Raw genomic sequence first — 24,969 nt, 5'->3', positions numbered from 1 at the left:
AGAACAAACCAGTTAAGAAGACATTTCACAACTTATGAATTAACTGCTGTTATATTAATATAGTCATTACATTTATTAAATGTAATCCTGTAATGTTTTTGTTTAGAAGTTATGGCAGTTTATTTATTCATTTATTTATTCATTTATATTTATACTAAATGTTTGGGCTACTGTTTTTGATAACACATACAATAGGTTTATAGAAAATCAACAAAAAAATCAATAAATATTTTCATAATTTTTCAGGAATTGTTTTTTTTTTTTTTTACTGTAAGTCTGAACCAGAATATCAAGATATTTTATTATTTCCCATATGATGGTGAAAAGTAAAAAAGCTTCACCATGTTATATTTATAATAAATATTGGAGTATAACAAATAAAAATCCCTTCTAGATTATTTTATCCCTTGAGGTAGCCCTCGCACACAAAAAGGTTGGAGACCCCTGGTATATAGTAACTAGGCTATAGGCTATGTTTTATAATTACAAGTTTGTGTAATTTGGGGTTTCTGTAGCCAGTGACATTTCATTATTTGTATTTAATGGCATTGTACATTTTTTGTTTTTATTTGAAGGCTGAGGCTTCATTAATAAACACAACCAATTATCATCATTGGTTTTGAGATGTGACTTGCTGTGAATACCTTGTCTGATAGGCTACAGTATTGTGGCATAGTATCAGGACATCCTGGCTAGTGTCTGTCGCACACGGCTAGAGGCGAATGGCCGGATGATGGGCCTATTTGGGAGAAAGTCCAGGGCTGTTTTTTAGCCCCAGTCCGTCCCTGCACATTGTGTAAGTAACTTTAATGTTTACTCTATTCTTCTCCCAGTTCACCAGCCACTTACTTTTTGTCACAACGCACACACAGGGAAAAGGTAAGATCCAATCGCAAGTAATTTATTAGGGTAATCCGTACTCACAAACTAGTCCAGGCAATGGTCAAAATCCATACAAAAGCAGTCCAAGAAACAAACAGGCATGGAACACAGAGGTGCAATGACATTAAACAACGAATCCGCAACAATCACAGAACAGACAGGGTATAAATAGACAGGTACAAACAATGTGACGAGAAACAGCTGTATGCAATGATGAGTGATAAGGGACAGCTGAGTGCAATGAAAAGACAAGAATCATGGGGAATGTAGTACGAGAGTGTGCTGGACACCGTGAGGAAGGAGGACATCTAGTGGTGACCCAAGGAACATAAACCAGACACTGTGACATAACCCCCCCTCTACGGAGTGGCTCCCAGACACTCCAAGACAGGACACGGAACAAAACAAGAGTTCAGGAGGGAGGTGGCATGGTGGAGGATCAGGGGGAGGGACGGGGGGGCCAGGTCCATGAAGGGAAACAGAAACAGGGGGTAACAGACTCAAAGGGGGCCAGGGTGACACAGACAATACATCAGGGGAACAGGGCGAAGCAAACAGTCCATCCGGTGGTCGGGGCGAAACAAACAGTCCATCGGGCGGCCAGGGCGGAGACAACAGTCCATCGGGCGGCCAGGGCGGAGACTTTCCCTCGGGCGGCCAGGGCGGAGACAACAGTCCATCGGGCGGCCAGGGCGGAGACTTTCCCTCGGGCGGCCAGGGCGGAGACTTTCCCTCGGGCGGCCAAGGCGGTGAAGACCCCTCGGGCGGCCACGGCGCAGGAACTGGAACAGGCACCAACGGCTCAGGCACTGGAACTGGCACCACCGACTCAGGCACTGGCACTGGAACTGGCACCACCGACTCAGGCACAGGCACTGGAACTGGCACCACCGACTCAGGCACTGGAACTGGCACCACCGACTCAGGCACTGGAACTGGCACCACCGACTCAGGCACTGGAACTGGCACCACCGACTCAGGCACTGGAACTGGCACCACCGACTCAGGCACTGACACCACCGGCCCAGGAACAGACACCACCGGTCCAAGTGTGTGCGTAGCCCACACACACCACATGGCTGTGGCCATAATGGCCAGTGTCACGGTCACTGAGGGCTCAGGAACAGACGCCCCCGGCTCAGGCTCAGGAACAGACACTGGCTCCGGCTCAGGAACTGGAACAGACACAGACACTGGCTCCGGCTCAGGAACTGGAACAGACACAGACACTGGCTCCGGCTCAGGAACTGGAACAGACACCGACACTGGCTCCGGCTCAGGAACTGGAACAGACACTGGCTCCGGCTCAGGAACTGGAACAGACACAGACACTGGCTCCGGCTCAGGAACAGACACTGGCTCCGGCTCAGGAACAGACACAGGCTCCGGCTCAGGAACAGACACTGGCTCCGGCTCAGGAACAGACACTGGCTCCGGCTCAGGAACAGACACTGGCTCCGGCTCAGGAACAGACACTGGCTCCGGCTCAGGGACAGACACTGGCTCCGGCTCAGGAACAGACACTGGCTCCGGCTCAGGAACAGACACTGGCTCCGGCTCAGGAACAGACACTGGCTCCGGCTCAGGAACAGACACTGGCTCCGGCTCAGGAACAGACACTGGCTCCGGCTCAGGAACAGACACTGGCTCCGGCTCAGGAACAGACACCACCGGCTCAAGAACAGACACAGGCACAAGCTCAGGGACAGACACAGGCTCAGGAACAAACTCAGGCACAGACACCACCAGCTCAGGTTCAAGAACAGACACAGGCTCGACGGCGGCCATCTTGTCAGGGAACACAGGCTCGGCAGACGTGACGTGAACACTCTCGGCGGCGGCCATCTTGTCTGAAGATACAGACTTGGCAGACGTGACGTGAACACTCTCGGCGGCGGCCATCTTGTCTGAAGACACAGGCTCGGCAGACGTGACGTGAACACTCTCAGCGGCTGCCATCTTGTCTGAAGACACAGGCTCGGCAGGCGTGACGTGAACAGGCTTGGCGGTGGCCATCTTGTCCGAAGACACAGGCTCGGCAGACGTGACGTGATCAGTCTCTGGCTGGGCAGACGTGACGTGATCAGTCTCTGGCTGGGCAGACGTGATGTGAACAGTCTCGGCGGTGGCCATCTTGTCCGAAGACACAGGCTCGGCAGACGTGACGTGATCAGTCTCTGGCTGGGCAGACGTGACGTGAACAGTCTCTGGCTGGGCAGACGTGACGTGAACAGACTCGGCGACGGCCATCTTGTCCAAAGACACCGGCTCGGCAGGCGTGACGTGAACAGTCTTGACACTCTCCAGGATTTGATATAACCTCTCGAAGTACTCCAACAGAGTTTCAGCTGCTCTGTCAATCTCAGACTGCACAGGGACCTCCGAGACTGGGACCACCAGAACTGGGACCACCGGACTCGGGATCACCGGAACTGGGACCACCGGAACTGGGACCACCGGACTTGGGACCACTGGAACTGGGACCACCGGCACTGGGACCACCGGCACTGGGACCCCCGGTACTGAGACCACCGGCCTCGGGACCACCGGGACAGGGACCACCGGGACAGGGACCACCGGGATGACAGTGGCCTGCTCGGATGGGACGGCCTCCGGGACGACAGCGGGCTGCTCCGAGGGGAAGGCCTCCGGGACGACCTCCAGGGAGACAGCGGGCTGTTCGGGAACGACCTCCAGGTCTTGAGGAACAGAGGACGCCTGCTTCCTCCTTCTCCTCCGCCTACGACGGCAAGATGGTGGCATCGAGTCCACCGCCTCTGGAGGCCCAACAATCTCCGCGGTCCTTCGCACACACATGGAAAAATACTCCAGCAGGGAAATATGAGACCCTGAATCTCCTCCAGATGGAAAAACCTCATTCCGCGGTATCCACATATTGGTCAGTCCATTCTCTAATTCCGCCGTACTTGCTGGATCTTTATATTGGCGGATTCGTTCTGTCACAACGCACACACAGGGAAAAGGTAAGATCCAATCGCAAGTAATTTATTAGGGTAATCCGTACTCACAAACTAGTCCAGGCAATGGTCAAAATCCATACAAAAGCAGTCCAAGAAACAAACAGGCATGGAACACAGAGGTGCAATGACATTAAACAACGAATCCGCAACAATCACAGAACAGACAGGGTATAAATAGACAGGTACAAACAATGTGACGAGAAACAGCTGTATGCAATGATGAGTGATAAGGGACAGCTGAGTGCAATGAAAAGACAAGAATCATGGGGAATGTAGTACGAGAGTGTGCTGGACACCGTGAGGAAGGAGGACATCTAGTGGTGACCCAAGGAACATAAACCAGACACTGTGACACTTTTATGTATTTCGGGAGAAGTGGATGAATGTGAAATTTACACGTGTTGTAAATCCAACAGATCCGATTCTCTGAACTGCGTCTGCGGCACAAATTAACACGGCGGCGCCCATCGCGCATACAGCTCAACTAACGCGATCGTTATAAAGGTGTTTAAACAACAATACACTTCCACTTGCATATATTTGACAATCGGAATATCAGATATTTCATGCCATAGCTAACACATTTGTGAATATTCTGAATAAAAAAGGAAAAATGACATAAAAGCAGATCATCATTCATTCAGCACTGTTGACTTTAGAGCGCTCCGTGGATAGACTGAAGGAGTGGTCCGTGGAGCTCGCTGAACTCCAGACACACATGGCCACGTTTTCTGCGCGTTTATGACCCTGCTCTGCGTAAATGCATTGCCTCTTTTGACGCGTTTTGACATAGATTTCATTGAAGGTAAATTGGAGCGGCCACACTGAGCTGTGCGTAACGCCCACAGACTTGAAGTGAACGAGACAGAGGCTGTCCGGTAGCCTACTGTCTGAAATGGTTAACTCTGTGGGGATGCATGTGCAAAACAGGTTTAACTAATCATAAAGTCAATCAGGATACATAACACAGGCTACTAGGCCTACACTAACACCCCCCCCCCAAGAATCCCGCCCCCCCTCTCACAATATAGTTCCCACGTCCCTGCTCTTATGCCTAATAATGTCAACATCCCTTTTCACCCTGTGTGGCACTGGTACACAACCTGTTGGTTTAGAGTTAATCCTCTGTCCAACGCAACACTTTGGTAACATTGGCATAATTATAAACAAGTTACAACATAATACCCCGGGTTTCACACTTCACAGGCAAGCCTGTAGTCCCAGACGAAAATGCATGTTTGAGCTGTATTACCTGAAAGCAACTTGTACTGACATATCTTATGGCAGTGCCATTGTTTTGTCTCAAGATGCACGCCAGTAATGTTTTTTTTTTTTTCTAAGGCACATTTTTAAAAGCTATAATTAAATACCCAAATTGAACTAAGGACAAATCCTGGCTTTATCTAAACCCTGTCTGTGAAACCGGGTCTGGGTTAGAAATTAAGGGTTAAGGTTAACCCTAACCCTAACCTTAAGACTTGTCTACAGACTTTTATTTAACAGCATGGTGTTGTTAACTGCAGTGGTTAGGCCTTTAGCATTGATAAAGGACAAAAATCTTCTCACTGTGACAGTCTGTTTAGTAAAGATTGTTTGTATGGATTGTCCCTAAACTAGAGCTATTGATGCATTCAAGACATAGGGGCCTACCTAGTATCATAAAGATCGTATTTACAAATTGAACACACATTAACGCCGCCACAATGATGAAAATATGAGTAGGAAGCTTGGGATTTTCTTTAATCCATAATCTCGAGTTATGAGTGTGTCAGTGAGAAACATTGTGGAATACCACAATACTTGGGTATTTAGCAGTTACATTGTCAGGCTTTTCTATTTACGATGAAGTAAGCTAATGCCTGCACAAAATATGACAGTGTTATAGTATAACAATATAACATGTAGGCTAATGATACATTTTACAGTGGCTTCATAAATTAATTTAAAACATAAAAAAAAATAAAAAAAATAATAGTAAAACCTCATGAATACAAACTTCCCAGGAGGACTTAAAAGTGCCATGTGTGCATCATGAACCCTGTTGGTGTCTGACCAGCAAGATCAATTTAACAGTTAATGATATAGTCCGTAACAGTCAGTTAATTAATTTACAGATATTGTTTGTCATTTTGTTCTGAACTAGTTCTGGCTGTCAGTCATGGACTGTTTCTGGATTTCAACGGACGTCCAGATTATAGTCAGTATGAACGTCTGTTCTGAACTAGTTCTGGCTGTCAGTGGACGTTTAGATTATGGCCGGATTGGACATGTTTATTCACGTCATTTATGGACTGTTTCTGGATGTCAACGGACGTCCAGATTATAGTCAGTATGAACGTCTTTTCTGAACTAGTTCTGGCTGTCAGTAGACGTTTAGATTATGGCCAGATTGGACATAATTTCTCAGTCTCATTAATCGACTAATTCTGGCTGTCAATGGACGTTCAGATCATGGCCTGGACGGGCGGACTTGATATCAACCTGTTTTGTACGTCCACAGACGTCGCTTGCTCAGTGATGAAACCAAAGACCCCAGAGAACGGCTTTAATGGGACCCGGAGTCTCTCCTGAGACAAAGCCACAATTTATATATTTCCATAAACAGAGTCGACTGCATCTAACGGAAGAGTCATGAGAATTTCTTAAACCAATGGTTACAGATTATGTTTATAAAGTTTTGGAAAGATTATTTCTGCTTTGTGATGTTTTTAATCCTCATATTTTTGTTTCTGGACCTTTTTATGTAAAGTAGGTCTATTTGTACTTAAAATGTATCTGATCATCATTAATACAAATGTCAAACCAAGCTGCATTATCAGCATTAAACCTTTGTATCAGACCTTACCTTTAAAAGAACTCAGTGTCTCCATCAGTCCATCTTTCCCACTGGATGTTTGTGGAAAGTCTGCAGTGAGAAACCTGTAGTAATTCTGCCATCAATAATGTTACCAAAGTACATAGTCATCTTTTAGTTCTGCACTGCAAAAAAGATGCTTTGACTTAATCTGAAATGATATTTGAAAGTTGTTGTTTTATGTATGTAACAAATATTTTATGAAAGGAAACGACACAGGAGCAGTTTTACTGAAGCCATTCAAATGTAAAAATACATCAAACATTTAAAAACAAAGTTAAAGTATTCTTTTGAAAGCAACACAAATAAGAAGCCACCTGTTAAATCATTATTAATATGTGAATATTTCATGCAAGACTTGTTAAAAATGAATGGATAAACACCAATGCATGTGCATTAAAATAGTGCACTGTAAAATTCACTGTTTAATACAAACAACATTTTCTGTCCAGATTCTAATGCATCATTACATGATTCAATCCTGTCTCGCTGAACACACACCTCACATATTAACACTCAGTGTGTGTTTTGTTCAGATGTAAGTTTCATTGAGGAATGTTGATGTTGGAGGGAATTTAAAGGCCTGATGTTAATGCAAACACATGGAAAATTACTCAAACGTAAAATCAAAACTATGCAAAGAAGGACGGCAATGATGAGGACAATAAAATCTCAGGAAACTGAGTCACTTTGACATGAAACACATGTTGAGTTCAAATTATTTGAGTTTATCATTTAAACTATGAAATGCATTTACCCAATCAAATGTGTCATTCTAGTTTAGAGATTTTTAACATACAGATTTAGGAGAATGTAACCAAAACTTTACATGTATAAATTATGTCAAGAGTTTCATAAATGTGTTTCTATCACACAGCGCTCTGTTCTTCAGCACATCTACAGAAGCAGTTTTGAATTATTTGGCATTGCAGTTTTTGCAGAGAATCTTTGTCCCGTCGGGGAAGAATCCAGCGCCGACCAGAGACACCGAACACTCAGAACACTTAAAACACGACTGATGCCACTGACGATCCTCAAACGACACGTACTTCCCTTCTCCAAAACCTGACAAAAACATTGAGGAGTTTCATTTTGAGCAGCCGTTTCTAAAATCTCTAATACAACATTGTCATCATTTCAAATGAACATCATTTAAATTGCTCATAAACATTGATAAGGACACACTCTAAGAAAAGTCTGTAAAAATATGGAACAATGTGTTAAAGGGATACTTCACCTCTGGAAAGATGAATGTGTATTTAAAATAGGTAATTTATGTAGAAGAAATGTGAAGACATTTTTGAATTTGGAGCTTTCTAGACTGAGAAAAGCCAGAAAATGTATTTTTGGCTTATGTGGATGAAAGACATCAACTCCCAGAATGCACTTGCTTCGCTGCCCTAGGAGGCCACTCCCAAGCCACGCCTACCGGTAAGAGAGCGCAGTTGAAAACAAGGCTTGGCTACTAGTGAGACTCCGTGATGAGTTTGCCAGGGATTTCGAGATCGCCCAAAATGTCCGGGATTCGGCTTTTGCGTTCTACAGTCGCCATTCATTATGTTTACTGTGGCGAGCAGGACGAGGTTGAGGGCCGCGGGAGAACTGCGCGAGGCCGGTGGCGTCATTACTGAGACGCGCCGGTCTCGCATATCTCACAGAGGAGCGGGAATTTTCTTAGCAATGGTAAAACGCACATCAACCGATCACTTGTTTAGCGTTCATGTAAACACTACATTCAGATTCACCAATCGGAATGAATTCAGTTAGATTGAAACAAAAGGTGTGCATGTAAACAATGAATGGCGACTGCAGAAAGCAAAAGCCAAATCCCGGACATTTTGAACGATCTCGCCTGCCGGACAAGTCCGGGAAAAAGAGGATGGTAACCCCTACTACTCAGCTTTCTCCTACTACTCAGCTTTCTTCACAGAACAAAAGCCTGCTAGCTTAGCTTCCAAAGAAAGATGGCTGACACTATTGTGTACATTCTGTGAGTGAGATCCCACCCTCTATGGGCGGCCTGAAAACATGCGGAACAACGCCTTCTACTGGCTGTAGTCTTTAGCCTCTGGCCAGAAAATCCTCCGATGACGCAAAATGACGATTTTTGTGTCATCGGAGGATTTTTTCCAGACAAAAAATACATAAATCTCTTGTCTCAGGGGGATATGAGGGTGGAAAGCACGGTTTTCTACTAATACAAAGCTTAATGCTAAATCCTGAAGTATCCCTTTAATGAAGGAATTTTCCATATTTATGTTTCACAGGTGTTTTACCCGTATTTTGAATTATGCATTGTGTTGTGATGTATGGTTAATAGAAAAGTCTGTAAACTTAACAGATAATGTCCTAAAATTACCCGTGTCTTTTCTGTTTTTTATGGATTTTACAGCATTGTTCTCCTAAACATGATTTACTCAATGTTGTTCTAAACTTATATTGCTTGCTTACTTCTGTGTAACAAAAGAAGTTCTTATAGACATAATGAAAGTGAATGGAGACTGGGGCTGTTGAGCTCCAAATGACTAAAAAAGCAACATAGAAATGGTTTATACAACTTGTATGTTTACTAAGTCATCTGAAGTCATGTTTTGCTTGACTACTTCTGTGATTTCTTTTTTCCCCCACTTTTATAGCTTGACAGCCAACATGGACTTTCTGAGTAATATCTTCTTTTGTTTTTCATAGAAGAAGTCATTGGGGTTTGGACCGAGATGAGGATTAGAAAATCAAAATAAATCTATGTTATTATATATATATTACATTTTTTTAAATGGACGATTTTTTTTCTTTTTTTTCTTTTTTTTTTTTTTGCATATGTGCTTTATTTTTTGTTGAATGTCATATTCGACACAATTTTATGGCTAATAGTATGATTAGTGAGAATATGAAGCTCATAGTTGGAGGGGAAAAAACACCTCAATTTTATTCAAAGGTCCAAACTGAGTAAAACATGCAATTTGTTGTTGCTGATATTTCTATGCCCCATAAATGGATGAAATTCTGATTGTTTGTAATGTAAACCACTGAGATCTTTATAACAGTATAGCATAAAATGCATGTAAATCACTACATGTATATATAGACACTCAATTAGTTAGATGATATTTAAATGCTTAGTTTTATGATCAAATCTCAATGAAATACAATGATGACTGAGAGATGAACAACTAAATGTAACAAATAAAAGTTGCTTCAGTCCAGTAAGTGTTCATCTTGAAATATTAATAACAATATAAACTTTATTCGTACTTTTACTTAAAGAGAGACTCTTGAGCCCCCGATGAACAAGCAGAACTTTATTCAAACACTCAACAGCCTCCAAACACACGACCCTGTTTATGTGACAACTGTCTCTTATTTCTGACAGTGTTTCTGTTATCAGCTGCAGGAACTGCTAATGAAGAGCGCTCTTGTTATAAGGACACATTAACACACACTGACCTGTGATGGGTTTGTCACATTTTTGGGCGTACAGGTTACTGAAGCACTTCACACAGAACGGATCTGCACCCTGCGTTGTGAAAGGCTGTCCGGCCAGCTTGACTTTACAACCCGAACACAAGAAACATTCTTTATGCCAGGGCTCGTCTCTGTACGTAACGCCACCCTGAACCAAGATCTGGAAGAGACGAGACCAAAAACACTGTCATTCACTGCGTACAACTTAACGAGGTTAGCAATGAAATAAAAGCGAAAATTACTCAGTATTTAGATTAATCTTCAGATATGTGTAGTTTACCAAAGGGGGTTTTCACAGTGAAAAAAAGAACCTTTGGCAAACATTTCAGAGAACAATTTTGAAGGCAAGACACATAAATAGGGTAAATATTTAACAATAATAAATATCACCATACTTCCTGTGTTGATTGATTACATTAATAATTCCAAACATTTTTGTAAGTTTTTGGAAATAGTTGTCATAATACACAAGGCGGAAGCAAGATGCAAGTAAAAACTCTTTATTGATGGGTCAAAGACACAAATTCTGTACGGGTTCTCGGGTGGGCTGGTGGCGCAGGGACAAGATGGTCAGCGTGCTGGTGAAGAGTGGTGACGGTGATCCAGTGCAGGTGAACATCCAGACGAGACGGAAACCAGGAAGACACTGAACAGGAACTCGAAACCGGAAACAGGACTGCAGACGAGGAACACACACTGAGGACACCAAACAACGATCTGACAAAGAGAGGAGAGTGCGATGAGAGTTTATAGGTGAGGGAATTGGCAGCAGCTGGTGCGGGGAATGATTGCGGATTAATACAAGAATGAAACACAGGTTTTATTTTGGAAACATGGAAGGCAGGATGAATCCTCCTGTACACTGGAGGGAGTTTGAGGCGGACTGCCACCGGACTAATGATCTTGGTGACAGTGAACGGGCCGATAAATTTGGGAGCAAGTTTATTAGAGACGGAACGGAAAGGAATGTTCTTGGTAGAAAGCCACACTTTTTGGCCAACAACGTATACGGGAGGCCTCGACCGGTGGCGATCGGCTCTGGCCTTGGTGCGCGCTCCCACTTGGAGTAGAGTCTCACGGGCTCTAGTCCAAGTGCGATGACACCTCTGGACGAAAGCGTGAGCGGAGGGGACCGCGACTTCGGATTCCAGACTAGGAAAAATTGGTGGCTGGTAACCTAGACTACACTCAAACGGAGATAGGCCCGTGGATGACACTGGTAACGAGCTGTGGGCGTACTCCACCATTGACAGTTGTTGGCCCCATGAGGAAGGATTCTTGGAGACCAGACATCGCAACGTTCTTTCCAAATCCTGGTTGGTTCTCTCAGTTTGGCCATTGCTCTGGGGATGAAACCCTGAGGACAGACTAACAGTCGCTCCCAGTAATCTACAAAACTCTTGCCAAAATTTGGACACGAATTGGGGTCCTCTGTCGGAAACCACGTCCGTCGGGAGGCCATGTAACCGAAAGACGTGGTTAACGACTGTTAACGCTGTCTCCTTGGCTGAGGGTAATTTGGGCAAGGGAATAAAGTGGACCGCCTTCGAGAACCGGTCTACCACGGTTAAAACTACCGTGTTACCCTGAGAGGGTGGGAGGGCGGTGACAAAATCTAGTGCGATATGGGACCAGGGTCTCGAAGGAATCGGCAGCGGTTGAAGGAGCCCATCTGGGGGTCGATTGGAAGTCTTACCAGTGGCGCAAACTGAGCAAGCCAAAACAAAACTGTGAACGTCGCGAGCCATACGTGGCCACCAAAATCGTTGCTTGACTAAAGATGTAGTGCGACTGACTCCTGGATGACAAGCCACATTGGAACAATGCCCCCACTGAATAACGTCGGACCGTAGACCCTCTGGCACAAATAAACGGTTCGGTGGACAACCGACTGGAGGCGTTACCCCTTGTAAGGCCGTCTTGACCTTCGATTCGACCTCCCATGTGAGTGTGGAGATAATTAGGGTCTCCGGAAGAATGCACTCGGGAGTAGACGGGCGATCGGAGCGGTCAAAAATGCGCGATAAAGAATCGGGTTTGATGTTCTTGGAACCCGGGCGGTACGAGAGAGTAAAGTCAAAACGTCCGAAAAAAAGTGCCCACTGAGCCTGCCTGGAGTTCAGTCTTTTAGCGGTTCTAATGTATTCCAGATTCTTATGATCAGTCCAAACGATAAAAGGTACCCCCGACCCTTCTAACCAGTGACGCCATTCTTCCAATGCTAACTTGACTGCCAACAACTCTCTGTTACCAATATCATAATTACGTTCGGCAGGGGACAAACGGTGAGACAAAAACGCGCACGGATGCATTCTGTCGTCTGCAGGAGAACGTTGGGATAGCACTGCACCTACCCCCACCTCTGACGCATCGACCTCCACCATGAACTGACGTGATGGATCAGGGGTAACTAAGATGGGGGCTGAAACAAAGCGGCCTTTCAGTTTGGCAAACGCAGCCTCAGCTGCGTCTGACCACCTGAACGTAGTTCTGGGGGAGGTCAAGGCGGTCAGAGGCGAGGCTAGTTGGCTGAAATTGCGAATGAACCGCCGGTAAAAATTGGCGAACCCCAGAAACCTCTGTAGGGCCTTACGGGAATCTGGACTTGGCCAATCCACCACAGCCTTAACCTTCTCAGGATCCATACGCATTCCCTCAGACGACACAATGTACCCTAAGAAAGGAACAGACTGTGCATGAAAAGCGCATTTCTCCGCCTTGACAAAAAGCCCATTCTCTAGCAGCCTCTGAAGCACTCGTCGAACGTGCTGCACGTGCTTTTTTAGATCACAGTAACAATTTTAGATCACAGTAAACTCACTAAACTAGCAGAATGAGAGTTTAACACAATGATATCACAGTGGTCTCTCATGCTGAGCACACAGTGAGTGAGCTTTGAGGTTACACTTTTAGCTCACTGTGACCTCACATTGACCATAGTAAGTATCCTGGGATGGTGAGATCACATTGTTGACTGGGAGAAGAAGTGGCACAAATCGAAAGATCCCGCTGACCTTGGTTTGCATAAATCCTTCCTCTCGAGCAGAGCTTCTCTGCTAATGTCTCTCTACTGCTAAAATAACTTACTAGGCTACCACAACAAAATTAACAATTCTTCTGACTCTCGCGTGCTTTTCAAAACCCTCCTCGTGATTAATGGATATTTTTTCTCGAATCTCGGATTGAGAGACGTTCTTCAGACTTCCATTGATGTCGCACACAGAATCGACCCGAGAGCAGGAGGCGCGAGTCCACGGCGGATTATCGTGCAGTTTTTGTCACGCACGCATCGGGATTGCATTTAAACTTAGGTAAGTTTTGCACTTTGTTCCTTCTCGCATACTCTTTTGCCCTATAGGGCAGATTATTCTTTTTTTGGTTTTCTGTTCCTAAATGTCTTTTAACGCTTCTTCTTTTTCTCTTAATGTTCGGGGGATTCGCGATCTTACTAAACGAAAAGCTTTATTTTTATTTTGTAATTCTAAAAGAAGAGATGTTTATTTTCTACAAGAAACTCATTCTAGTGTTAATGATGAGTCTTTTTGGTCAACAGTGGGGAGGTAAAACTTTATTTTCACATGGGTCTACTCATTCAGGGGGAGTTGTAATTTTATTTAACCATAATTTTAGTGGTAAAATTATTGAGTCACACTTCTCTTTGGGCAGATGGAGGTGTTGTTCAGTCTGGAGAAGCTGTTATTATGTAATGTATATGGCTTTAACAGCTCTAACTTAAACCATATTCTTTTCCAAACTTTATCTACAAAATTACTTGCTTTAAATTTGAAATTTCCTTCAGCAGCGTTTATTGTGGGAGGGATTTTAACGAAGCCCCAGATCTGCATTTACAGATTCCCCCAAGACTTAATGTTAATCGCCTTAATTTAGTTATAAATGATTTTTGTAGCAGCCTTTCTTTGTTGGATGCTTACAGACACGTCTATGGAAACAGTATCTCCTCATTTACATAGTTTAAAGCATGTCACAAAAATCTAGAATAGACCTTTGACTTATATCTGACAGGTTCTTTTAATAGCTCCTGTACTATTTCTCCTGCCCCTCTAACTGATCATGCCTATATCGATCTTGAAATATCTGAGGTTCGTGACAGTTTCCAGAGATGACCAGGATACTGGAAAATGAATACTTCGTTTTTGCAACTTCCTTCATATATTGTTCAGGCATTAAGAACATTATCGAAAAATGTAAAGTTAATTCAGACTCTGCTATTGCAAAGTGGGAACTTTTTAAATATGAGTGCCGAAACTTCTCTATACAGTTTGGTAAACAACTTTCTAAGGCAAAGGAGTCGAGAAGCTCTTCGATCATAAAGGAAATGAATAATATTGTATGCCTGTCATCTCCCAGTGAAGAGGACAAGGAGAAGTTGTATTTATTGAAGGAATATCTTGATGTTCTTTATGCAGAAAAGGCCAAAGGTGCATTCATCCGATCAAGGGCAAAACGGCTCGAATTTGGAGAAAAGAATTCTACATATTTTTTTTAATTTAGAAAAAAGAAGAGGTGAGTTAAAAAGGATTTCAACCCTTATTATAAATGGTAATTTCACTTCTGATGAAGGCAAAATTTCAAAGTTTGTATCTGACTTTTACCAACGACTTTGTACTTCTTCTTTTCATTCTGAAATTTCTAATACATTTTTCTTGAAGGTGGATTCATTTATTTCAGCTATAAGTGAAGATAGTCATGCTGTTTGTGAGGGAGAGATAACTGTGGAAGAACTGGACATTATAATTACAAAGACCCCACTTAATAAGGGCCCGGGCCCTGACGGGTTACCATTTGAATTTTAGCGATAATTTTGGAGTGATATAAAATATTTGATTTTAGATTTTTTCAAAGAATGTTTAGATCAAGGGGAATTATCCGCATCGATGAAGCAAGGTCTTATTACCTAAACCAAAATAAAGATTTTTTTTTTTTTTTTTTTTGGATAATTGGTGCCCTATAACGTTGCTTAATTATGATTACAAAATATTAGTTGCAGTATATGCTAGGAGACTAAAACCCTGTTTAGAAGAAGTTATCTCACTCACACAATCTGGCTTCATGAAAGGTCGACATATTTCAAACAATATTCGTCTTGTTTTGGATCTTCTAGATTACTCTGAGTTGGTTAATGATGATGCACTTATCTTGTTCTTAGATTTCTACAAGGCATTTGATACAGTAGAGCATACCTTCATGTATGATGCTTTAGGATGATTTGGCTTTGGTCCAAAATGTCTGAAAACTGTACAGACCCTGTATAAAGACATCAATAGTAATGTATCCTTGTCTAGTGGGACTTCACCACGGTTTGTCATTGAGAGAGGCATCAGGCAAGGCTGCCCTATTTCTCCGTTTTTGTTTCTGTTGGTTGCAGAGCTTCTCAACCTTTATAATTGTTCAAATATTGAAGGGATCCAAATAGCAGACCGAACTATTTTAACCAGTCAGCTGGCAGATGATACATGCATCTTCCTGAAGGATAAAAGACAGGTCCCCATTATATTAGAGGCATTACAACTTTTTTCAGATGTCTCTGGCCTTTCTGTTAATCAGAGTAAATCAGAGATTATGACAATTCATCATTCTGCTATCCCAGATGTGGAATTAAGGTAAAGGAAAAGGTTAGGTATCTTGGTAATCAATAAATATCCACATGAAAGAGTTGAAAATAATTTTTCTACCTGTTTACATAAAGCAAAAATGTTTTTTTAATTTCTGGTCTCAGAGAAACTGTCTATCCATGCTGTGTTCTGCTTTCCAAGGCCGAGGGAGTGTCGAGGCTGGTATATCCGGCTCTCTCCTTGTATGTTAGCTCTAAAATGTGCTCAGATATTGGCAGGGCCATATTTAAGTTCATTTGGAAAAACAGGACTGAATCTATAAAGCGAAAAACGATTATCAGAACTCTTTCAGAGGGTGGGCTTAATGTTCTGATTTCAATACTCTTAATACCATTTTTTAAATCAACTGGATAAAACATTGCTTGGCCCATAATGATTATATATGGTTTTATATGCCCAATTTGTTTTTTGAAAAGTGTGGAGGATTAAACTTTTTATTATCATGTGACTTCAAATGTAGTAAACTTCCCATCAAATTATCCAATTTTCACAAGCAATCACTAGATGCATGGAAAATAGCCTTTAAACATCATTTCTTCCCACACACTTGTATAATATGGAATAACCAACATGCATTATCTAAAAGAAAAAGTATATATAAAAAAGAATGGTTTGATAAAGGAATTATTTTTATTTCCGACTTACTAAATTGTAATGGTGAGATTTATACTTATCAACAATTTCTTGCTTTCTCAGGGATCGAATCTACATGTAGAGATTACCATATGGTTGTTAAAAATATCTCCATTAAATTGCTTCAGCTTGTGAAAGCACATCTCAGTTACAACTCAGTGTTACGGCAGACTCCTAAACTTATTATTGGAGGTGTTAATATTTTGGATATGGAGTGTAATAACTCTTACATCAGAAAGTGTCTTAATCAAGATATCAGCTGTTACCCAAAAGCAATTCTGAAATGGAAACACATTTTTTCTTCTATACCTTCAATTGAAACAATCTGGTCAGCAAGTAATACATTTTTACTGCCAAATAAGGTCAAGGAAACTCATTTTAAAATACTACACGTATTATCAGCACATAACACATTTCTTAATAAGTTTAAAAAAAGATTTCTCACCACAATGTTGTTTTTGTGATCTTGAATCTGATACATATATTTTGATCTTGAATCTGATACATATATTATATTTACATATAAACGCTCATACATATATTTTTTTATTATTTCATTTGTAAATACTCTGAAGACTTTTGGAAGCAGGTAGGCCTATCTATGATGGTTTTTGATACACTCTACAAAATAATTAGAATAGATGAGGCTATGATATTATTCTTGGACTGCAATACTGGCTCAGATATAATTGATAACACATTAAAGTTAATAATTCTTCTTGGGAAGTTTCATAAAGCTAAAGTAATGTCTATAACACCCTCCTTTAATTTTTTCTGTAAAGATCTTAAAATATTCTATGACTCATTGAATTCAATCACTAGAAATAAGAAGTGCATAAAAACATCTTATATTGATTTTTTGTTGTTGTTGTAGAATTTAATGTTTTACTCTGTACAATGTAAGATCTGTTATATGTTTTCCCCAGTATCTGTTTGTCTTATGTTTGACGCTAAATGTCTGTAAGCTTTTATGAAAAAAACAACAACAAAAAAACAGTTTAACTGCTGCGCAAAGCGTCGTGTAGGAAGAAGGCGGATAACTGATAACAGCAGTGACTGTGAGAGAATGGCGGCCTCTACTGGAGACTTCAGAAAAATGCTGCTTCTTCATTTTAAAATATAAATGTGCATGAATTTTTTTTGGGGGGGGGGTTATTAAGAACAAAACATAATTTACATACAAGAGTACATATAACCATACATGTCAGGGGTAAAGAAGAAAAAAATATAGGTATTTTACAGAGAACACTTGTACCTGTCAAACAGCTGCACTGTAAAAAATTTCTAACCCTCCCAAATCAAAAATTTCAAGTGACCGATAACATCTAAATTTTTCAATTGGCCCAAGTGAAATTCTTGTTGCAATAGTCTGTTAACATTGGCTCAATGAGAAATAATACGTCACACTAATTGAAAAATTTAGATGTTATCGGTCACTTGAAATTTTTGACTTGGGGATGTAATTTTTTTTTACAGTGTGTGTAGTTTTCCTAGCTTTTAGGTTTTTACTTTTGGATATTGTTTCTAAATATATTTTAACATCAATTTTAAAATGTTCAAAATTTGGTATTTTTTCATTCCATTTGACTTTATGAATATAGTAACGGGCAATTATAACAATTAAATCAAATATAAACAATAGATTTTTATCACCCTCAATTGAAAAACATTTTAACATAACATACATTTCTTCAAAGTTAACAAGAGTCATAACTTTTCTTTGCAAGTAATTACAGAGTTCTTTCCAAAACATTTGGGTCTGGGACACTCCCAAAATAGATGGTTAATAGTCTCAGGAGAAATTTAACAAAAAGCAGAAATATCTTCCATGTTCACTTTAAAACGCTGTACCACAAGTGACTTAACTGGGTAAACTCGATGAACATTTTTATATGAATCCTCTTTCACTTTGGTTGTGATGCAATACTTATGAGGCGTCATCCAAACTTTACTCCAATCAATGCGTTTTTTAAATAAAGAATTCCAGTGAGTAACAACAAGTACATTTAGACTGAAGAAGGGAACGCAGAAAAGTATTATTACATCCAGAACTTGTGAAATCCTTGCCCTGCAACTTAATACAAGAAGTAAATTCTTCTTCTGTTGTTTATAGAGAATAATTATTATGACCTTCTAATAATCTCAAAATTAACTTTGGAATTGCATGGACAGGATCAACTGAAAAGTTATAAATATGAACAAACTCAGTATAATGGTATAAAACACCATCCTTTTTGATCAGCTGTTTAACTCAAATAATTCCCTTTTCAAACCAATTCTCAAAAAAATATTGATTTGTTTCTAACCCTTATAAATCTGTTATTCCAGATTGTACATTTATGGGGGAAAATTATGACTATACATACGAGTCCATAAGAGTAATGCTTGTTTGTGGAAACTTACAAGTTTAATGGTTATTTTGTTAACATCATAATCACATTTCAGTATCAATTCTATACCACCTACTTTTTGAAAGATAAAATTAGCTACTGTATACTTTGCTTATTTAAAAATAATATTGGAGCCATTTAATTTTAAATATCATGTTAGAGGTCTTAAAATCCAAAACATTCAATCCTTCGATTTTTGACCTACAAATATTTTCTTTTTTAATATAATGTGATTTGTTCTTCCAAATAAATGTAAAGAGTTTGGTGTCTATCATTTTAATTATTGAGGGGGGACATCTAACACTTGAGCATTATAAACCAACCTGGATAAACCCTCAGCTTTAACCAATAACACACGACCAGTGAAAGAGAGATCTCTCATCAGCCAAGAATTCAGTTTCTTTTCAAATGATTGAATGATGGGAGTGAAGTTTAACTCATTCCTGACTTCCTCATTTTTTGAGATCTTAATACCCAAATATTTGACAACTTCTTTCATGGGAATATTGCATACTGCGGTAAAGTCACAGGAACCTAGAGCCATAAGCTCACATTTATTAATATTTAGGGGAAGATGAAAATAACTGCAGACACTTTTTCAACTTCAATATAGTCTCTTAAGAAAAGAGTAGTGTCATTGTGTGCATTTCATTTCTGTATCTTCTATTTTGATACCACGAAATATGTCTTTCTTAATACGAATGGCCATAATTTGTGTAAACAACAAAAAGAAGCGATGGACTAATAGGGCAGCCCTGTCGAATCCTTTTAATTTCAAATCTATGAGAAGTTCCATATGCCAATGTTATACAGAGCTATTAATCTTATTATAGGGTTCTGATTACTTTTTGAAGTTTGTCCCCAAAACTGAAAAATGTAAGAGTTTTAAAAATAAAGTCATGTTCAATTGTATCGAAGGCCTTGTAAAAATCGACAAACAGAATAAAACTATTTTCATTGATAATTTCAGTATAATCTATAATATCTAATACAAGTCTAATATTGTTACAAATATGTCTTCCTTTTATAAAACCTGACTGCGCCTCATCAATAATAAATTCCAATCCTAACTTTAACCTTTCAGCGAATATGGAAGCAATAATTTTACTGTCATTATTAATTAAGGTAATAGATCGCCAATTATCAAGTGATAATAGATCTTTATCAGGCTTTGGAATTAAGGATATTAGACCTTGTGTCATGGAGGGCAAAACCCCTGATCAATAGATTCTTTAAAGACCATTAACAGAACTCCAGCTAGATCGTCTAGCCATCATTACCGGGGGACTGGTTTAATTTCAGTTTTTTATAGCTGTTCTTATCTCTAAAATGGACACTTCCTAATCACAAAGAGCTTTAAATTCTCCATCGATACGATCTATATTATGTTTTAGGGGCTTTAAAGAATCATCTATTGTGTCTACAGAACATGCACTGCTGGAATATAGTTTACCATAAACATTTGAGACGTATTTTGAAATAATAATAGAGTTCTGTGTTTCATGGCCATTAATATTAAGCTTTCTAATAGATGTATAGTCTCCATTCCTTTTCTCCAAATTATAAAAGTATCTGGAATTAGTTTCCCCTTCCTCTAACCAACGTCTTCATGATCTAACAAATGTTCCTTTTGCCTTGATTATATATAATGTATCTAACTCAGCCTGCAGATTCATTAACAAATTAGAATTCTCATCAGTATTATTATTAGTGATGTTACAAATAGCTCTAATAATTTCCTCTTCCTTTGACTTGTTAGACTTTGCAACTTCTTTGCCTTTATCAGTTGCACTAAATCTAATTCTCTAATAATCTAATAAAACTCCCAATTTTTACAGTATATATGTATTCGCTTAGCTTGATTCCAATATGTTTGTTTTATCATCTTAATTTCATGTTGAAAACTATCAACTTCCAATAATTTATTTTTAGTTTAAGTCTTAGAGCCTTTATATGAAGTTTCGTTATTCCTTTTAATGAGAAGATAAATCATTTTGTGATCAGACAATATCGATGGTTCAACTGATACTTTGTTCTAATGAATTAGAAATGAACCAAAAATCGATTCTTGACTGTTTAGATTTATCCCTATTACTCCATGTGAACTCTTTCAAATGTGGGTGTTTATATCTCCATATATCAATTACCCCTAAATTTTCACAAAATATAGATAGCTCTGAATCGCCTGTAGATGATCTTACTGGAATAGGAATTCTATCCATCTTAACATCTGGGACAATATTAAAGTCCCCACCTGGAATCATTTCAAGATCATGAAATCTTTTTCTTACTTTGTTAATCTCATTTTCAGTATCAGAGAGCAAATCAGCATTATATTTTTTTAAATATTTGAGGCATATACAGTACCTAACAAAAACATTTTCCCATCAATGGATACCGTTAGACAACACATGTAAATGTGTGAATACAGGAGGAGCTCTGACATCACTGTAGTTCAGAGAGAGATTCAGAGAAAGTGAAACTAACTTGATCAACAACAATATGGACTCCTGAAACATCAACCTCTTTAAACAACAGAATATTTATTGATCCGTTCAAAGAGTCTTGTGGACACATCTGATCCTCACAGGTAAGAGATAGAAATATAAGAGAGATTGTGCTGAACAGGTTTCTAATGGAAGTGATCTGGTTTAGTAGGTTTATGTCGAACTGGAATAAGTTGAACAGAACCAGGTTTAAGCATGTCAAATACTCAACTATTTTAGTTGTTTACTGCACTGAAATGGTATCAGCATTGTATTTAAATATGTAATTTGATTGGTTGTGATACAAAGTTTGGTGTTTCTGTCATTTTGTCACACGACAGAAAGACTAAAGAAACAGGAAGTAAATGACCTGCAGATTCACTGAACACAAACCTGCTAAACTGCAGATGAAAATCACTTTACATTAAACAAAATTAAAACTACACTTGACAATATAATGCATTTTGTGAAGAGATTTATTTAGCTTTAAATAAAGATATCCACTTTTACCCTATACAGTGTTTCTTCAGTCTGAACAGCCGGTCAAAGTTCAGATTGTTCAGTGAGTTTATGAATCTTTATGTGATAAAAAAAAAACTTGTTTAAATAACTTGAACGTCCCTCTCTTTCAGAGGTTGATAACAGTGAAGAGTTGTTCACAAGAGTGAATGAACCGTGTGCTGTTTGACATGGACTGATGTGAAATAATAGTATGAAGAATAAGTAACCACACTGACTCTATGGTGTAAGATTTTATGTATAGCCGAGTGACCAAATATACACTATTACAAGGAGCAAATGGGCATAGATGTTTCTTATCAGTCCTTTGGTCATGATTTATACTGTAATTTTTTCTTTTTTTTTCTTGAAACGACCTGAGGAGAGAAAGAACAATGGCAGAATCTTCACCATCATCAACAAAAGCAAGAAAAAACAGGAGACAGAGTATAAATGAACCTCCATGTAAGTCAAAAAAACTAAAAGAAAGAATAAGTGCATTAACTTTTCTCATACGATAATATTTTAGTTCAGGAATGTACAGTAGCTTCTCATATTTATACATTTTAGCTAAATATTGTATGTTATCTATATTTCATAGTGGGAAAAAAAGTGAAAAGGTAATAATATAAATCAATACTGTAATTCTGTTATAGTGTTTGTGTTGTTGGTGGTTTTCTATGTTTTAATGAACTAAGAAAATAATTGATAAAATGAACTTCAAATAAGATGATACAATAATCTGAGCTCAAATTAATATATCTCGCTCATGCATTTCCTTATTTGGTAAGTGGTCGGGTAATGAGCTTCACATTAGGGTTCTGATCTGCTTGTCTGGGTTGCAGTAATGACCAGCTGACTTTACATGTTCTCTCATATATACGAGATCCTTCAAAGTCGTTCTGGGATTCTTTTTGAACAGTACTAAAGGAGTTCACATGCACACTAATCCTAAATAATCTTAAATAAATTAGCAGACACCATTAGATCAAAGAGTATTTTAAGAACATGAAAAAACAGTGTTTGTTTCAGGTGTGTCCAAACTTTAGACTAGTAGTGAAGGTGATTTATCTTCATCATTTCTCTCTCCAGTGATGTCTTCCTCCAGCGGTCCACTGATTAAGGAGCTTCAGTGCTCTATATGTCTGGACGTGTTCACTGATCCAGTCACCACTCCATGTGGACACAACTTCTGCAAGACCTGTCTGAATAAGAGCTGGGACAACAGCCAGACCTGCAACTGTCCATATTGTAAAGAAACATTCAAGCACAGACCTGATCTCAAGATTAACACCACACTCCGAGAGCTCGTAGATCACTATAACAAGAAAAGTCTTGAGAAAAAAGCTGAAGTTCTGAAAAAAGCTGAAGTTCTGTGTGACGTCTGTGAGGAAAGAAAGCTGAAAGCCCTGAAGTCGTGTCTGGTGTGTCAGAGCTCTTACTGTGAAACTCACCTGGAGCCTCATTTGAGAGTGGCAGGTTTAAAGAAACACAAACTGATCAATCCTGTGAGTAATCTGGAGGACTATATATGTCAGAAACATGAGAGACCTCTGGAGCTGTTCTGTAGAGATGATCAGACATGTGTGTGTCCGATGTGTGACGTGACAGACCACAATAACCACAGCACTGTTTCTTTAGAAGAGGAGAGTGAAGAGAAGAAGGTAGAAGTTACTGACAAACTGATTTTAAATGGCTCTTATCATGAGGAATAACATGTTCTTTAATAGAAATGAATCAATTATGAAAACATATTATGTGTTGTTCTCTGTCTATAGACTCAGCTGATGAAGACACAGAAAGACACACAGCAGAAGATCCAGGACAGAATCAAGAAGATTCAAGACGTCAAACACTCAGCAGAAGTCAGAAAAGTGAGTTTAAAATGATTTAATTAAATTCATTTTAATATCTATTGTTGTTTATTGAATTGCTGTATAAAAGCAATTTCACACTCTCAGTCACACTGCTGGTCTAAATATCGACACGTCTGTGATTTCCTGATCACTTAGTAAAGTAATAACACATCTCTCCTCAACAACACACATGATTTGAGGAATCATTCAGTGCAAACGCTGCAGAATGAGGGATTTTGAAAACCGCCTAAAAACACTGAAGTATGAGAAATAATAACACTGATTCTTCTCTTAACAAACACCACTAATAATGTGTTGATTGTCCTGGTTGAGCAGAGAAACACAGAGAAGGAGAAAGCAGCCCGTGTGGAGCTCTTCACTGATCTCATCCGCTCCATTGAGAGATGTCAGACTGAACTGCTGGAGATGATGGAGGAGCAGCAGAAAGCAGCAGAGAAACAGGAGGAAGAGCTCCTTGAAGAGCTGGAGCAGGAGATCACTGAGCTAAAGATGAGAAACACTGAGCTGGAGCAGCTCTCACACACTGAAGATCACCTCCACCTCCTACAGGTCAGTCAACATCTCTCTGATCAATGATAATGCAGTATATGACACCATAACACTCCCCATGCTGAAGGATTTCTCCTCTCTCCTGCTGTAGATTTACTCATCCCTGTGCAGCTCTAGAAACACCAGGAACTGGTCTGAGATCAGTGTGAAGACTGATGAGAGTCTGGAGACTCTGAGGAGAGCTCTGACTAAACTGCAGGACTCTCTACAGGAGAAACTCAAGATAACTGGTACAGCAATATCAAATACACCATACAGATACATATATTTATCATCTTTTAGTATCAGTAATGAAGAATGAGTCTGTTAAAGCTGAAATAAGAGAAGTGTGTGATCATGTGTTTGTGTCTCATTATCATCACAGTTCTTCTTGAAGAGAGCAGGTCATATTCATCTCTAATTTCAGAAAACATGCAGTAAATTCATCTTGTACTAGAAGCTTCATCACTGTAACCAGAACCTTGAGGCTTTAGTAAATCTGTGAACACTTTTAGATGAGAAACAACAGAAAGAAACATTCATTTTCTGCCATTTTCTGTTGGTCTTTTCAGCTGTTTCATCTAAATGTTGTGATTATGTGTCAGATAAAATCAGTTTAGCAGAAGAAAATCAAATCGATAGACATCATGAATTTAAGATGTAAATGTGTAATTTTTTATAGGAATATTTCTGATCTGTAGTTCAAACAGCTTTGCAATGCTGGTCTTTCATTTTCATTTTCTTA

General features: G+C 39.7%; 1 protein-coding gene and 1 long non-coding RNA gene across 10 annotated transcripts in view; both read left to right on the top strand.

Moving 5' to 3' along the window:
• LOC309511135 (E3 ubiquitin-protein ligase TRIM39-like) overlaps nt 1–24,969 on the top strand; it is a 175,420-nt gene that overhangs the window by 100,339 nt on the left and 50,112 nt on the right. For 3 of the 9 annotated variants that reach the window (XM_082186216.1, XM_082186217.1, XM_082186215.1), the window contains exons 3-6: nt 22,912–23,483; nt 23,598–23,693; nt 24,012–24,245; nt 24,337–24,475. In XM_082186216.1, coding sequence (XP_082042342.1) covers nt 22,912–23,483; nt 23,598–23,693; nt 24,012–24,245; nt 24,337–24,475 — 1,041 coding nt within the window. Of the gene's footprint in view, nt 1–21,289; nt 21,426–22,201; nt 22,285–22,911; nt 23,484–23,597; nt 23,694–24,011; nt 24,246–24,336; nt 24,476–24,969 lie in introns of those variants that run through there. The other 6 variants (XM_082186219.1, XM_082186220.1, XM_082186210.1 and 3 more) reach the window with 6 other exon arrangements.
• LOC309511227 lies at nt 6,855–7,230 on the top strand. Its single transcript, XR_014210536.1, has 2 exons — nt 6,855–7,077; nt 7,123–7,230. It is a non-coding gene; the product is annotated as an uncharacterized lncRNA (long non-coding RNA).

The sequence above is a fragment of the Leuciscus leuciscus genome, assembly GCF_965113295.1.
Source record: "Leuciscus leuciscus genome assembly, chromosome: 12".
Classification (NCBI taxonomy): domain Eukaryota; kingdom Metazoa; phylum Chordata; class Actinopteri; order Cypriniformes; family Leuciscidae; genus Leuciscus; species Leuciscus leuciscus.
This window is presented reverse-complemented; position numbering and strand designations above follow the sequence as displayed.